Source organism: Rhincodon typus, chromosome 18, assembly GCF_021869965.1.
Source record: "Rhincodon typus isolate 14 chromosome 18, sRhiTyp1.1, whole genome shotgun sequence".
Taxonomy (NCBI): Eukaryota; Metazoa; Chordata; class Chondrichthyes; order Orectolobiformes; family Rhincodontidae; genus Rhincodon; species Rhincodon typus.
The window spans coordinates 41,423,782-41,438,786 of NC_063349.1; the positions used below are offsets into that span (position 1 = coordinate 41,423,782).

Below are 15,005 nucleotides of genomic sequence, written 5' to 3' on the forward strand. Positions count from 1 at the left end.
TTGAACTGGGATGTTTGCTAGGCAATCACTGAGCGCACTTTACTGTGGGTCTGGAGTCACATATGGGTCAGACCAAATAAAGGTGGCAGATTTCCTTGCCAGAAGACATTAGTGAACCAAACAGTTTTTAAATGACAATTGGCAGAGAATAGCTTTATATTTTCTATTTTTATGAATTCAAATTTCACCTGCTGTCAATGTTGGATTTGAACCCATATCCCCAGAGTTTACCTGGTTTTCTGGATTACTGGTCCAGTAACTATGCCACTGTCTCCAGTATCTGGTGCACAGAATAGTGCACAATCTAAATCTGAATAACCTGAAAAGAAAAATAATGAAAGAACCAAGTTTGATTCCTGGATGGAGGCTGTGAACACTTGCTTTCACATTAACTGTAGAATAGAGAAGAAAGATTGTAAATTCCTGATAGCTCAGCAAGTTATATGTAGTGTGCCACTGAGCTATACAGGTTATCCCTAGTTAATAAGCCAAAATGCACACCACAGTGTGCTTTGGCCAAGTGTTTAAATGGGAAATTGTTTTCTCTTCCCATCAATTATACATCTACAGTAACATGTTTTTAAAATTTCTGATGCAAGGAAAGCCACAATGACTATTCAGACTATTAAAAATTTGGGGAAGATATTTGCACTTCATTTTTCACTTTAAGTTATATGAATAATTCTGATTTCACTATTTATTGCTGCAGCTGGGCTAAATTGAGCATCCTATAAAAAAGCTAACGTTTATTGCATCACAGCTAAAAAGATTAAAGAGCTGCATTTGCTAGTTGTTAAATAGCATTACCCAGGCCAATTCTACTGCTGACACTAATTAGCACTAAATTGGCTTAACAATGCAATATTTTAAGCAATTCAATAGTTCCAAATGTTTTACACGGGACACTTTTTTTTCCTAATTGACTTCCTTGACTTTCTTTATTCTTTCATTGGGTGTGGTTATTGCATGTGTTATTTGTCACCCATCACTAAGTGTTTTTGAATTGAGTGACTTGTCAGCATGTTTCAGTGAGCAGCGAAAGATCAGCCACATTGCTGTGCATCTGGAGTCACATGTAGGTCAGACAAGGTAGAGCAGCAGATTTCCTTCCAGAGAGGACATTAGTAAATTAGGTGACTGTGTACAAAAAATTATGACAATTTCATGGTATTGTTTCCAATGCAACGTGAAATTTTAACACATAAATTGTCCAAAGATCATGAAGCAGGAATGCTTTATTCCACTGGGATCAGACAATTACAAACATGAAGGAAAATTAAGGTTCAACAAGAAATCAAGCTTGTGGTTTACATCTGGCTGAGGAAATATTTTGTCTATCTGATCCTTCTTCCCCCAAAGATGATCCTTCATCTGGAAAGGTTCAGGTCATCTGCCCCAGCTACTCTGTTGATACCCTCTCTCACCATGCCTACATGATGATGGAGGTCCCAGCATAGCTGCTTCAGCTGCCCTGCTTGGTGCCCTGTTTCACCGTGCCCACATGCTACTGTTACACACTCCCCTGCTTGAGAGATGCCAATGAGGCAATACACATTGCACACAGTGGCCATTTGCTAAGCAGTTGAGTGATTATTAGATTCAATTGTGCCACGCTTGCTAGAATGCTTATGTCCACATTAACGGCAGCATTCTCTTCTTGCATCACTGAATTCAGCAAATAGTGTTATCAGCATTTGTCGAGAAGACTTTCTAGCTTCTTATCTGTACTCATGCCTTGTAAGGGGAGACTCTACTGTGGATTACCCACATTGGCGTCTAGGAAGTTAGATTTGCAGGAGTCACACATTGCATTTGTTGCTTCAATATGTTCTGCCTCTTGGTAAGTCATCCTTGTACCATTTCCAGGGTAGAAGCAGGCCTCCTCACACTGGATACACCTCCTAGATTCACAACATATAGGTCCCTTCGGGATTCCTCATCATTTTCTGGGTTCTGTTCACTCAAGTCATCACATACTGACACTTCACATTCCACAATGCTCCACAACATCTAATGGATTTCTGACCTTATATTATTCCACTCTGTGAACCAGTTTCTGAGACTGGACACATCTACTGGTTCAACAAATGTGTGAGGCCATAGACACTTGACAACTGTATGGTTCAGGGTCCCACGCATCCTGTGTTTTGTTCCGATGCAGATATTCCAATTTTGGTGGAATACCCTTGCACCAATTACCAGCCTTGCAATCGTTCAGTATTTCTCTCTCATTCTTCTTGAACAGCATCTCAAAGACCTGGCATAACGCTCAACTATCCACTTATTAACCTGCCTATACCAACAGAATGTGTGGTGACTCCAAGGAGATGGTCACAGGAAGGTCTCGTTTAAAGAGGAGCTAGTTTGGAAAATAGCCCTTGAAGGAGTACAGGGTCCTTTTTAAAAATTTATTCATTGACTCATGGGACATGGGCATCACTGGCTGGCCAGCATTTATTGCCTGTCCCTAACTGCCTTTGAAAAGGTAATGGTGAGCTGCCTTCTTAAACCATTGCAGTCCACATTCTATCAGTTGACCCACAATGCCCTTAGGGAGGGAATTTCAGGATCTTGAACCTGCAACAGTGCAGGAACGGTGATATATTTCCAAGTCAGGATGGTGAATGGCTTTGAGCAGCACTTGTAGGTGGTGTTGTTGCTACGTATCTGCTGTTTCTGTCCTTATAGATGGAAGTGGTTGTTTGGAAGGTGCTGTCTGAGGATCTTTGGTGAATTTCTGCAGTGTAGCTAGTAGATGGTACTCACGGCTGCTACTGAGCATCGGTGGTGGAGAGAGTGCATGCGGTACCAATCAGTAGGCTGCTTTGTCCTGAATGGTGTCAAGTTTTGTTGGATTTACACCCATCCAGGCAAGTGGGGAGTATTCCATCACATTCCAGACTTGTGCTTTGTAGACGAAAGACAGACTTTGGGGAGTCAGGAGGTGTGTTACTCCCACAGTATTCATAGCCTTTGACCATCTCTTGTAGCCAGTGAGTTCATGTGGCAAATCCAGTTGAGTTTCTGAATAAAGCCCCTGGATGTTGATAGTGGAGGTTTCAGTGATGGTGACACCGTTGAATGTCAAGAGGAGGTGGTTAGATTGTCTTTTATTGGAGATGGTCATTGCCTAGCATTTTTGTGCTGTGAATGTTACTTGCCACTTGTCAGCCCAAATCTGGGTATTGTCCAGATTTTGTTGCATTTGAATGTGGATTGCTTCAGTATCTGAGGAGTCATGAATAGTGCTGAACATTGTGTAATCATTGGTGAACATTCCCTTTTCTGACTTTATTATAAGTATAAACCAGTTTTGGAAGGTACTCAGGCTAACTTAATTTACTCTCAGTCGGCAAGGTGTGCAGATGGTCTTGCTTTGTTCATACTGTCCATTTCCCTCTGGATGATAGGGGGTGGTGAGGCCATTGACCGTCTAAATTTCCTGTTGGAGCTTGTTGTCAACGTTACACTCCTGATCACCGTATATCTGACATAGAACACAGTTATAGATAAACCAATCGCGTATTAACATTCTGGCTATTGTCAAGCTGTTAGGTCACGTAGGGGAATGGCCCGCGTGAATTTGGAGGAGACATTCATGAGTACAAGGAAATGCACAGTCCCATTACTATTGGGGCCAAGGACCGTAAAATCCAATGCACAGAGTTCCAGAGGTCTCTTACTGAATAGGGATACTGTTCTGGGGTAAAGTCGCTTCCCTGCATTGGCAAAAGGTATACTTCTCACAATTTCGGCAGTAGTTATGGATATCAGCAGCCATCCTGAGCCAGTAACAATGCTCTCTGTTTAGGGCAGTCATCTTTTCCATTGCTTGGTGTCCTGCTTGATCGTGAACTCCTACCAACTCTGACATTTGAAGCTGTTGGGAAGAATGAATTGTTTCACCCCTCTTTCCTCATCATGAATCAGTCGATACAGGGCTCCATCCTTCTCCCCAATCCAAGTTTCCATGCCTGTTTGAACTTTCTCATCACCTGGAACTGGTTTAGTGGATTTTGGGGTTTCCAGTAATGGCTCCACTTCAGAACTGAAAGGAGTTGGTTCATTTCCCAACTCCTTTCAGGTCTGAAGAAATCATACTGGATATGAAATGTTACCTCTGTTTCTCTCCACAGATACTGCCAGACCTGCTGAGTTTCTCCAGCATCTTCAGATTTCCAGAATCCACAGTCTTACGCTTTTACCTCCAGTAAAGGTACCATTTATCAACCAGCTGAAGCTGCCTGAGGTCTGCTTTTGAGATGGATGGCAAACGTTCTTTCTGCCTTGATCTGTGCCTCCAAGAGCAGCTTTGGCCTTCTTTGTAGACATTACCAGTTTCAACTCTACATCATCACCTAAATCTCAGCTAAGTGCCTTTCAACCTCATTCACCATGACGTGATTTTTGTGACATGGAATCCTGCCAACTCAGCCACAAAAATAACAAGAAATGTGAACACATGCATAGCCTGAAGGTCATGAAGCAAGGATTCCGCTGGTTTCAAGTCATTGCAAATGTGAAAGGAAATTATGGGTAAACGAGGAAGGCGTAGTATTTACATGGAATTAAGCTGGTGGTTTATATCTGGTTGAGGAAATCCTTTGTCTGACTGGTCCTTCTCCCCATTCCCATTAAGATTCCTTTCCCTCAAAGACAGGAGATTTGTAGAGGCACAGGAAAAGCATTTATCATGTAATAAAACATACTTTTTTTTTAAGAAAAACGTTAACTGAGTGGTGTCTTCAAATACCTTTAAAGAAATCCTGGTTCTGATCCACGTGAGCAGCTCTGGGACTTGCCTACAGCAGGTGACACATGTTTGGTTGGGAAAATTGTGTCTGGTTACTCTGTTTTTCAAGGTTTGTGGAGAGTTTCAGAAGTGCGGAGGAGACCCAGCAGTCCATGAGAATGAGATTGTAACAGTCTTTAAACCTTTTTATTTCATTAATCCTACTCTCCACTCCATTGCTGTCTGTCAGCCTTCACCTTTGAACCTTCTGTAATCTATTTAGGACCTGACAACACTCCTCAGCAGCCCCCATCCCAAGTTGCAGCCGCCAATTAAAATGCTTCATGCATTAGTGTGTTTGCATTCATTTCATAGCTTTCATGAGTGTAGGACTTTACAAAGCACCTTACAGCCATCAAAGTACTTATGAAGGTTAGTCATTGCCTTAAGTGAGAAAAGTGACATTCAATTTGCACGCAATGATTCCCCTTAAACATGAATGAAAGAAATTAGCCAAGCTTTACATTTGAGTACTGGTTGAAGAATAAAGTTTGGCAGAACAAAGGGAAATGAAGCTGGGGAACTCAAGCCATGTCATACATTGGCAGCAGCTGGAAGGCAAGATGGGAGTACGGAGAGATGGCTGTCTCTTCACGATCACTGTGTTTACGGAATTGACCAAAACTCCTGTTCCTTCTGGTTCCAGAGGACAGTTTCTCAAACATTTAAATTTAATGAAGACCAGACTCTCATTGGGGCTACACCCCTTTTACACCCAATAAACAGCATCAATGCCATCGATTTCTGACCCTGACCCAAGAATTGTACAGTACTTATATTTTTGGGAACAAAAAAAATGACATGAGCACATGATCTTTTTGGGAAAATAAACATTTGGATTCAACCAGGCTTGGTTCTATTTATTATAAGATTTAAGTTTACTGAAGATTTTAAGGCAACTGATAAGTTGGCTATATCCATTTTCTCACTGGCATTCAAAATAATGTAACAACTTTTTTAATGATACTGAAACAAACTCAAAAGAAACAAAGGGTGTGGGATACTCACAGTGATCGCAGGGCAGTGAGCTGACGGAAAGTATCATGCTGAATCTCATAAATTTTGTTGTGATGCAGGTCACTGAAAATGGAAACAGACAAATGAGGCTTAACTATCAGGCTCTCAATTTGATGGACATTCCGCATTTCTTGGATTAGAATTCTAACAGGTCAAAACAAAAGTCACTTGTTCAAATTAGTGGATTTTTCTTAAACATACCATCATTTAACAACGTGAACCCTTGATTCATATTTGCCTACAAGGCATCTCAAAACATTTCTATCAGCAGAGGCTTTGAACTTACAGCTTCTGAAGCTTCTGGCAGCCAAAGAAACTTGGGAGTTCTTGGATCCAGTTGTAAGACAGATCTCTGTTAAACACAAAATCACAATTTCTTTAAAAAAAAAGTAACAATTTATCATTTCATCAGCTGCTTTGTCTGTGCTTTGTTGCTTGTAGCCAAGCAAAGGCTTTGGGCAAGAGTTTCACCGTTATCACCACTCACACAGCAACATTATCACAGTGGGTTGCAGCAATGTTCTTATTGGTGACTGCCAGGGTGGAACTATCATTAGGATGACCAATCAGCCAGTGACATTAAAAGATTTTCACCCAAACATGAAAGAAAAATCACAAAAAATCGTTTTACACAGAGCAAATTGAAGATTGGTACATGTAGAGGAGTTGATATAACTGACCGGCAGCCAGGCCATTTCAGGGGCAGTTCAAAGTCAATCAATTTGCTGTGGGCCCTGAGTCACATGTAAATCAGATTAGGTGACAGATTTCCTTCCCTAAAGGATATTGGACTGATGGAACAGCAAGTTACGTTCATGCTGCATAAGTACCAGGCAATGACCTTTGGCAACAAGAGAGAATCTAACCATTGCCACTTGACATTCAGTGGCATTACCATCACTGAATTACCCACTACTGCCATCCTGGAGGATGCCACATTGACCAGAAACTGAACTGGATTAGCCATATAAATCTTGTGGTTATAAACGGAGGTTAAAGATTCTGCAGTGAGTAACTCACTTCCTGTCTCCCCAGTGCCAGTCATTAATCTTCAAGGTACAAGTCAGGACTATGATGGAATATTGCACTCCAGTGCAGCTCCAACAACATTCAAGAAGCTTGACAGCATCCAAGGCAATGAATTTTATTTGACACTGTCACCAGCCAAAATGCTCGCTTACTTTTTCCAAGACAAAAACAGGAGAAAGAATGAATGAGAGATAGTAGGAACTGCAGATGCTGGGAAATCTGAGACAACAAGGTGCAGAGCTGGATGAACACATTTTTGATGAAGAAATATTGACAGGTTTCTAACACTTTAAGTTTTAGATGGTATACTTTTAAATCCAGGAATAATAGGTAATGGTTGATCAATTCATAACTTACAAAACTTGCAAATTTGGTAGCTGTTTGCAAACAGTGCTTGGAAGAGAAGTAATTTGCGCTCCTGTCAGAGTCCTGTAAAATAAAAGTTGTTGTTCTTGGTAAATATAATATGTATAATCAGTGTTTCATTTCTAAATATATTGTGGAATATCAGTCAAATATGTTCAAAGTTTGGTTGTGGAAAACTTACAGACTTTCTAAACTTATGGTGCCAGTAAGATCTGGAAATTCAGTTATTTCAGTTGCTCCATTAAGTGAGCTAGAAAGAGAAAAGGAATTAATATTTAAGAAACTAGTAAAAATTTTTGGCCTATATACCTTTCACCAGATCTCAGTGATATGAGTGTTTAATTTGTACTTACAGTATGCGTAACTTAGGCAGGTGTTGAAAAGCAGATTTTCCAACAAACTGGATGGAATTATCGTAGAAATGACTGCAAAGGAAAAGCACTTTAAACATGCCTGCACTTTCAACACTGTATCTTCAGAAAAATAATTGGCTTGGAAACTTGATGTTGCTAGCTTTTAATTCACTTTAATTAAGTTTCAAAGAAGAGTTATATCGGATTCAAAACGTTAACTCTGTTTCTCTCGCCACAGATGTTTCTGACCAGGTCAGTTTCTCCAGCACTTTCTGTTTTTATTTTAGATTTCCAGCATCTGCAGTCTTTTGCTTTTAATTGAATGAAAAGTTGTTAATTTGTTGATGTTAAAAAGTGAACAAAAACAGAAATGAGACTCTGGACTCAATCGACCCTTTAGTAATTTAGTATGTAAAAATAAATATTAAAATAAAACTTACATTGTTAGGAGCGATGGATTGCCAACAAACGCATGTTCAGGGATTGATCGAATGTTGTTGCTGTGAAAGCCCCTAGAAGATAATTTATATCAAATGGACAATGCCATACAATAGTCTAGAGTTCCAAAAATCTCTACGACATCATCATAGTCTCAAAAGTAAATTGTTCTTTCTTGCTATTTATGTTCACCTGTAAACCTACAAGCACAGGATAATTATTTTAAGATCACATTTCACTTTCTGATTTCAGAAATAGTTTGCTGTGTGATGTTCTATGAGATGTTCTCACATGAACTGCTGTAATAGGAATATTATATTCCTATTTGTAGGATTTTCTTCTTTTAATAGCAATAGTAAATTACATTGCTATAGCAGAATTACCTGAGGTACCTGAGGGAATGCAATGGTCAAACAAGAGCAGCATAATAAGGGAAATAAAGGGATGTGGTCAAAGGAATGGTTGAAAAGATACATTTTTGAGACACAGCTGAAAATAGGGGAGTTGTATAAAGGAGATCAATTGGAATAGAAAATCCCAGGATCTAGGAGCCAAAATTTCTGAAGGTTCTACCACTGATGGTGGGACAAAGGGCTGAGGATTTACGATACGCAGAACTGGAGGAGAACTGCAGAAGGCTGTCAATACAAATTAAGATAAGCTTTTGAGGTTGAAGGATTGATGGCTTGAGAAGTAATAGAGATATGGGAGGCCACTAGTGACAAGTGTGCAATGATACGCTGGATGACTTGAGGTTTAGTCAGCCTGGAGCTTGTGATGCCAACAGGAGGATATCAACAATGTCTAATTCAGAACTGTCAAGCATAGCTCCTTCTCCTACTTTGATTTTGAATGTGCTGACTATAAAATATTGGAAATGAAAAGTCTTGAAATCTCCTTTTTAAAATGTAAGCATGAATTCTCCTTTTTCAAATCTCTTATCCATCAGATCTCCCAAGGACCTGCATCACCCATAGACAAACAACTTCTCCTAATACAATGAGTTGCCTGGAATCCTGCCAAAATAGTCTCTTGAGGTTTTTATTCAGCCGATCTTCCTTTTAATGGAAGGAACCCGACCTTTGCTTAATATCTCCCCCAGCTTCTGTGCTCCTACATGTATGCGCTCCAACATGGCATTGCTTCTGCCAGCTGAAAACTCCCTCAACTTATCATTTTGATTTATAGCAACCCTTCCCTTGCAGATTTGTGTGCGCGCCAATCACCTGGACTCAGAGCTATGACCAATTTTCTTTTCTACAGACTGTTACAAATTTTGCAGTAACTTCCAAGTGAGGGGTAGAAAAAAAGGTTTTGAAATATAAAATACACCAAGTGCTCAAAGTGTATTGGTTGTTTCACAGCAGAGTCTTTAAATGCAGTGACAGTATCTCATTCAGCTAATTTCTCTTCTGACTTCCAGTTTCTACTCTAAGATCAGAATCAGCATGATCATTATTAGAGCTCGCGTAACATGACAAAGAGAATTCCAACCTTGAGAGCAGAATTGGCATTCTTGCAATATCATTAAAAATGCAAAAGATTTGGCCCAAAGATTTGTTGGCACTATCCAGTAATTTAACAATATAATGCATAACAACACTGAACACCCACTGTGAGATGGCACTGCTAGCTCCATTGTGATTGCTTCGATGATAAAGCTGCACCTACTTGTTCGAAGAGAATCCTGGTTACATGGGATACTTACAGCTCTTTAAGATTTGTTAATGTCTTTATCGCAACAGGAAATTCATCCAGATTGTTGTAGTTCAAATCTCTGCATTAGATAACAAACGTTAGGAAATAAAACGAGGGTCATTTGCAATTGTGACCAGAACGAATTTAGTTAAATTTCAAACCAATGTTTGGCAGCAGACTCTTTGCAAACTTCATTTCACTTCCAGCTTTTAACATTCATGTAATGTCACAACACTAATAATACAAATTTTTAGCAGAATGAATGAATGCACTTATGTATAATTTTAAAGACTGAAGTGTCTTTTGAAAAACTCAGGGAATCCTTTGAAAGCATGGTTCATCAAGCAAATGTCAACTTTCAGAAGGTAAATCAAGTTATAATATGCTAAAGTCTGCAGAATAAATACATTTATTTATTGTTGAAAAACTATTTTGCTTTCATATTAAAGAGCTTCAGTGCTCTAGCATTTTTAAAAATTCATTCACAGGATGAGCACATTGCTGGCTAGACGAGCATTTATTGTTTGTTCTGAACTGTCTTTGGGGACATGGTGATGAGCTACCTTCTTGAACCTCTGCAGTCCATGTGGTGCAGAGACACCCACAGTGCTGTTATGTACAGAGTTCCATGAGTTTGACCAAGCAGCAATGAAAAAAACGATGTTTTCCAGGTCAGGATGGTATGTGACTTTCAGGAGAATATGAAGGCTCCCAATGTACCTGCTTCCGTTGTCCTGTAGGTAATAGATGCCATAGGTTTGGAAGGAGATTTTGAGGAAGCCTCGGCAATTTACCACCGTGCAATTTATATATGGCACACACTGTTGTCACTGTGTGCTGGGAATTGACTAAATGACTATTGAAGGAGGTGGATGGAGTAACAATCAAGCGGGCTGCTTTGTTCTAGGTTCTCGAGTGTTGTTGGAGCTACACTCATCCAGGCAAGTGTGGTGGATTTCATCACACCTCTGACTTGTACCTTGTAGATGGTGAACAAACTTTGGGAGTCAGGACCTGAGTTATTTGCTGACATATTCTCAGTTTCTGATCTGCTTGTGTAGCCACAATATTGATTTAACTGGTCTACTTTGTTTCTGGTCAATGGTAACCTCATGGTATTGATAGTGGGGAACTGGGTGGAGATCATCCATTCAGTAAGATGGATGCAATTGCTTTGCACTGATATGTTGGCCTCCCCATCATTGAGAATAGGGATCTTTGGAAGCATTCTCCCCTTTATTAGCTGCTTACAAATCTGCCATCATTCATAATTGGATGAGAGAGCCTAGCTCTGACCTGTTGTGTTTCAGGTCTCTGAGGTTTCACTAGCTCATTTAGCACCTCAGTTCTGGGTGTGCCTGGAGTTAACTCTGGCATGCTCTGTATGCTCCCCATTGAACCAGGTTCACCACTTATTCCTAAAAGTCACAGTGAGGGACATGCGGAGCCATAAGGTATAGGTTCTGGCATAATACTGAAAAGATGGCCCACAGCATCTTGTGGAGGTACAATCCTACAGACACCACAAATGGATTTTGCACTCTTCTGGCTATTGAAATCAATAAGAAGCAATGTAAGTCATCATTGTTTACAGCCGACGTTGGCAGGAGTCCCTCGAGAACACCTGATTTCCATTCAAAAACTGCCACAGGCCTGCTACTAAAGGGCCAGAGAGAAGGGCCACTTTGTTCTAGTCCATGAGGTGAATTGTCCCAGTTTTTCAGGGGGCAGGCTTAATGGCAGGACCAGGGGAAATTCAGATATGTTGGTGTAGAGTCAGTGGACTGACATGGTCCTGCCTCCAGTCAATCTCACCAGAGATGGCTTATTGCTTGGAAAAGCGACACAAATGCAGCAACGGAGTTAACAAGGTGTAGAGCTGGATGAACACAGCAGGCCAAGCAGCATCAGAGGAGCAGGAAAGCTGCTTCAGGACGTGGTTGAGCAGTTTCAGGGCCGAAGAGATTACGAGAGAGTTGCAGTGGGAGAGAGATCCACTGAGGTCTTTCCGGAGGGAGGAGGGTAACTTCTTCAAGGTAGGCATCCTTAGAAAAGGCTTCGCAGTGGGGTTAAAATTGTTTCAGAGACAGTAGGAACTGCAGATGCTGGAGAATCTGAGATAACAAGGTGTAGAGCTGGATGAACACAGCAGGCCAAGCAGCATCACAGGAGCAGGAAACTGAGTGTCCAGTTTGAGTAAGTAACTGGATAGGAAGTTTGGAAGATTAGGATTTTCCCCTCAGCAGACCTTGAAGGCACTGTGTAGAAATTGCCTGGAGACCACTTAGATGAGGAACCTAGATGGCCTCCTATTCTAACACCATGCTTACACCAGACCAACAACAATTAGCTGTGATTTTCCTCCATGAGTTTGGCAGCTGTGGCTAGAGTTTGCAATTTAAAAAAATTCTATCCATCTCAGCAGGTGTGTCAAGATAGAAATGGCCTCACTGTCCCCCTTCCTGCAAAGGAAATGGCCACCTTTACCAGTGGGGCTGCTTTCTTTCTATGTTTGCAGGCCCTCTTGTTAGGCTGTATTTGGATGGTGGACTTGGAAGAGGCAAAAATTCTGTCTCCGGGAAGGTCTCACAGCTGGGCATGCTAACTGCAAAATGTGGGATTGGGATCCAGACGTGGTCTCAGCCCTTAATTAATTTTAAAGAGGATAACTCTCTGTCACACATTAGCAAATGCAGCACTTGGAGATTGGTCTATATTGCTTTTGCATGTCTGTTCCGACAAACATAAAACTGAATTAACTTTTTTGGCAAGCTCACACGTTCACAGCCAGAGATATCCTTCTGATTTGATTTTCATACAAAATACTGCACAGGCCATGTATTATAAAAGTAGTGTGAAGGGTCACAGATGATGGTGTCAACTGTTCTGTTTGGCTGTTTGGTGTTTTGCTTCAAGAATGTGCTGAAAGAAGTCTTTAATTGGTTTTTAATTAAGTTTGTGGTTTGGTTTCGGATACAAGCAAGGAAACCAGGACAGGAAAAAGATTGCAGTGTCTGCTCTCCATGGGTTGCTTAAACATCTAAAATATTTAAGACCAAATTCAGATAACAACTAACTTGTACAACAGTTGACAAAGATTTTTATGTTTACTTATCTGTTAGGTAAGTCATTAAACACCACAAATGGATTATTTTTGCAGTACTTGATACCATATCTATAAGTTTTATGTCAGAAGTCACATGACAATCCTTCACCTGACGAAGGAGCAGTACTACGAAAACTTGTGATTTCGAATAAACCTGTTGGACTATAACCTGGTGTCGTGTGACTACTGACCTTGTCCACCCCAGTCCAACACCAGCACTTCCACATGTAAGTTTTATAACTTTGCACAGGTTTTTATGTCATATGGGGTCCTGAAATGTTTCCTATTGCTGGAGAACAATGTAAGTTTTCAAATGAAGAGACAGAATAACTAGAATTTCACTGGTGATTGTGTTTCATTTTAAAGATTTTGTTAATTCCTCAGTTACTCTGGTATCTTTTTTCTGAATTTCTGTTTTTATATATTGAAACATTCAAAACAGGGGAGAGAAAAAAACAAGATGCCAACTTACAAAGTTTCCAGGCTGTGGAGACCATCAAAGCATCTCTTTCCCAGGGAGTGGATTTGATTGTTATGGAGATGCCTGCAGGGTATCAATAATGGCACAGTCATGAAAAGAACGTGCACATGACAGACTTAAACAAACTTTTTGGTTGCAGTACTTCAGCCATTCCAATTATTTATTCCATTCCAAGTTATACCTATACATTAAATATTTGCTGCTATAACAGTGTACCTATGTTCAAAATTGAAAATGATGTCAGATTTATGTTAAACCATCACTCCTTCGCAAAAAAAAATTGTACATGATCTCCTGAAGTTTACACAACAGTTCAAATTCTGTTCAGACTCTATGGTGTTAAATGACCAGTTTGATTAATGTGAGTAGTTTTCATTCCCTTTGAAACATTTTAAAAGACTCGCATCATTTCAGAGCCACAGTTAAATCAGCTGTCAAAAGGGTGCGAGTTTTCACTCCAACAAGGTTAGACTACTGATGTCATTAAACCTGCAGTTTTCAGTTGTATGAGGGGTTTACTAGAAAGTTCAGCACTTCTCCCCTCTTTACAAATCCTGATGGACCCTGCTCTGTCTGCACAGCTTAGTCTTCTCTTATTTCAGAGCTTCAGCATTTGGATTTGACATTCTGTATTATTTACAGCATTGCAAATCAATAATAAGTTGGGATGAGTTCAAAGGATTATTATTGGAAAGCTACAAAAGCTTCTGTGAGAGGTATTTTGATTCCAGATGCAGCATCAAATTGAAAAGTTAATCTCCCTGTCTGCAATCAATTTGTACACTGAAGCATTTATTCACTTTATCAGAAAATTTGAAGATAATGTGAAGAATGGACTATTGAAGTTCATCTTTCAACTCTTCTAGAAAACACCATTGGACTGCCACAGTTCAAGAAGGCAGTTCACCACCACCCCTGCAAGGGCAATTAGGGATGGACAATAAATGCTGGCCTAGTCAGCAATGTCCACATTCTGCAAAATAATTTTTTAAGTCCTTGGTGCTACAAAATTCCCTTTTAGAATATGCCAAATATTTTCCATCCTTTCAGTAAGGATTTGATTCTTTTTATAAATTGTGTTAAAATTACTTTTCAGTAATTTCAATGAATGTGCTTTATTCTTAACTACCTAACTTACTTTTAAGCAGTATCTTTTGACAGATGTATCTTTTTTATGTAAAGATGCATTTTCTGGTTCCTATTTTCACCAAGTTTTCTTCACAATATCCCTAAGACCACAAGGCTAGCAGACAATACCTACTGCACTGCCTGGATTAGAAGTAGTTCTTATCACATTTTGAATGACTTTGATAACATAGTCCTATACTTTTACAAAGCTGTTCACGCATTCACTTCACAATATCATATAGTTGAATTGGTAAATTAGCACTTAAATCTCTTCCTAAATGATAATGCTTCAAGTGATATGTGGGAATGGTACCCTTTTCTCTTGTTCTTCTCTGAAGGTAATCAAGTCACCTTCGAATAATATTTTCGCTTTCCCCCACTACTAAATGTATGATCTTGCTTTGAGAGGAAGGACTGACATTGTATACTCCATGACATGGCAGGCTTAAGCAATTAGAAAATCCCTCAAACTAGTGTTGTTACAATCCACAGACTTCAAAATGCAATTCCAAAGTATTTTGTGTTTCAAATTTGTCACAGTTCATCAGGAGACTTGGTTCAAGGCAGTGTCTCACTTGGAGTGAGTGATAAGCTTGG

At 39.9% G+C, this 15,005-nt stretch overlaps 1 protein-coding gene across 2 annotated transcripts in view; it reads right to left on the reverse strand.

Annotated features, from left to right (window-relative positions):
* LOC109917095 (leucine-rich repeat-containing G-protein coupled receptor 5) overlaps positions 1–15,005 on the reverse strand; it is a 136,478-nt gene that overhangs the window by 22,523 nt on the left and 98,950 nt on the right. The window contains exons 6-13 of one of the 2 annotated variants that reach the window (XM_048607740.1): positions 13,272–13,343; positions 9,704–9,772; positions 7,998–8,069; positions 7,558–7,629; positions 7,386–7,454; positions 7,196–7,267; positions 6,096–6,161; positions 5,801–5,872 (exon numbers count right to left, since the gene is read on the reverse strand). In XM_048607740.1, the coding sequence (XP_048463697.1) occupies positions 5,801–5,872; positions 6,096–6,161; positions 7,196–7,267; positions 7,386–7,454; positions 7,558–7,629; positions 7,998–8,069; positions 9,704–9,772; positions 13,272–13,343 (564 nt within the window). The remainder of the gene's footprint in view (positions 1–5,800; positions 5,873–6,095; positions 6,162–7,195; positions 7,268–7,385; positions 7,455–7,557; positions 7,630–7,997; positions 8,070–9,703; positions 9,773–13,271; positions 13,344–15,005) is intronic. The other variant, XM_048607741.1, reaches the window with a different exon arrangement.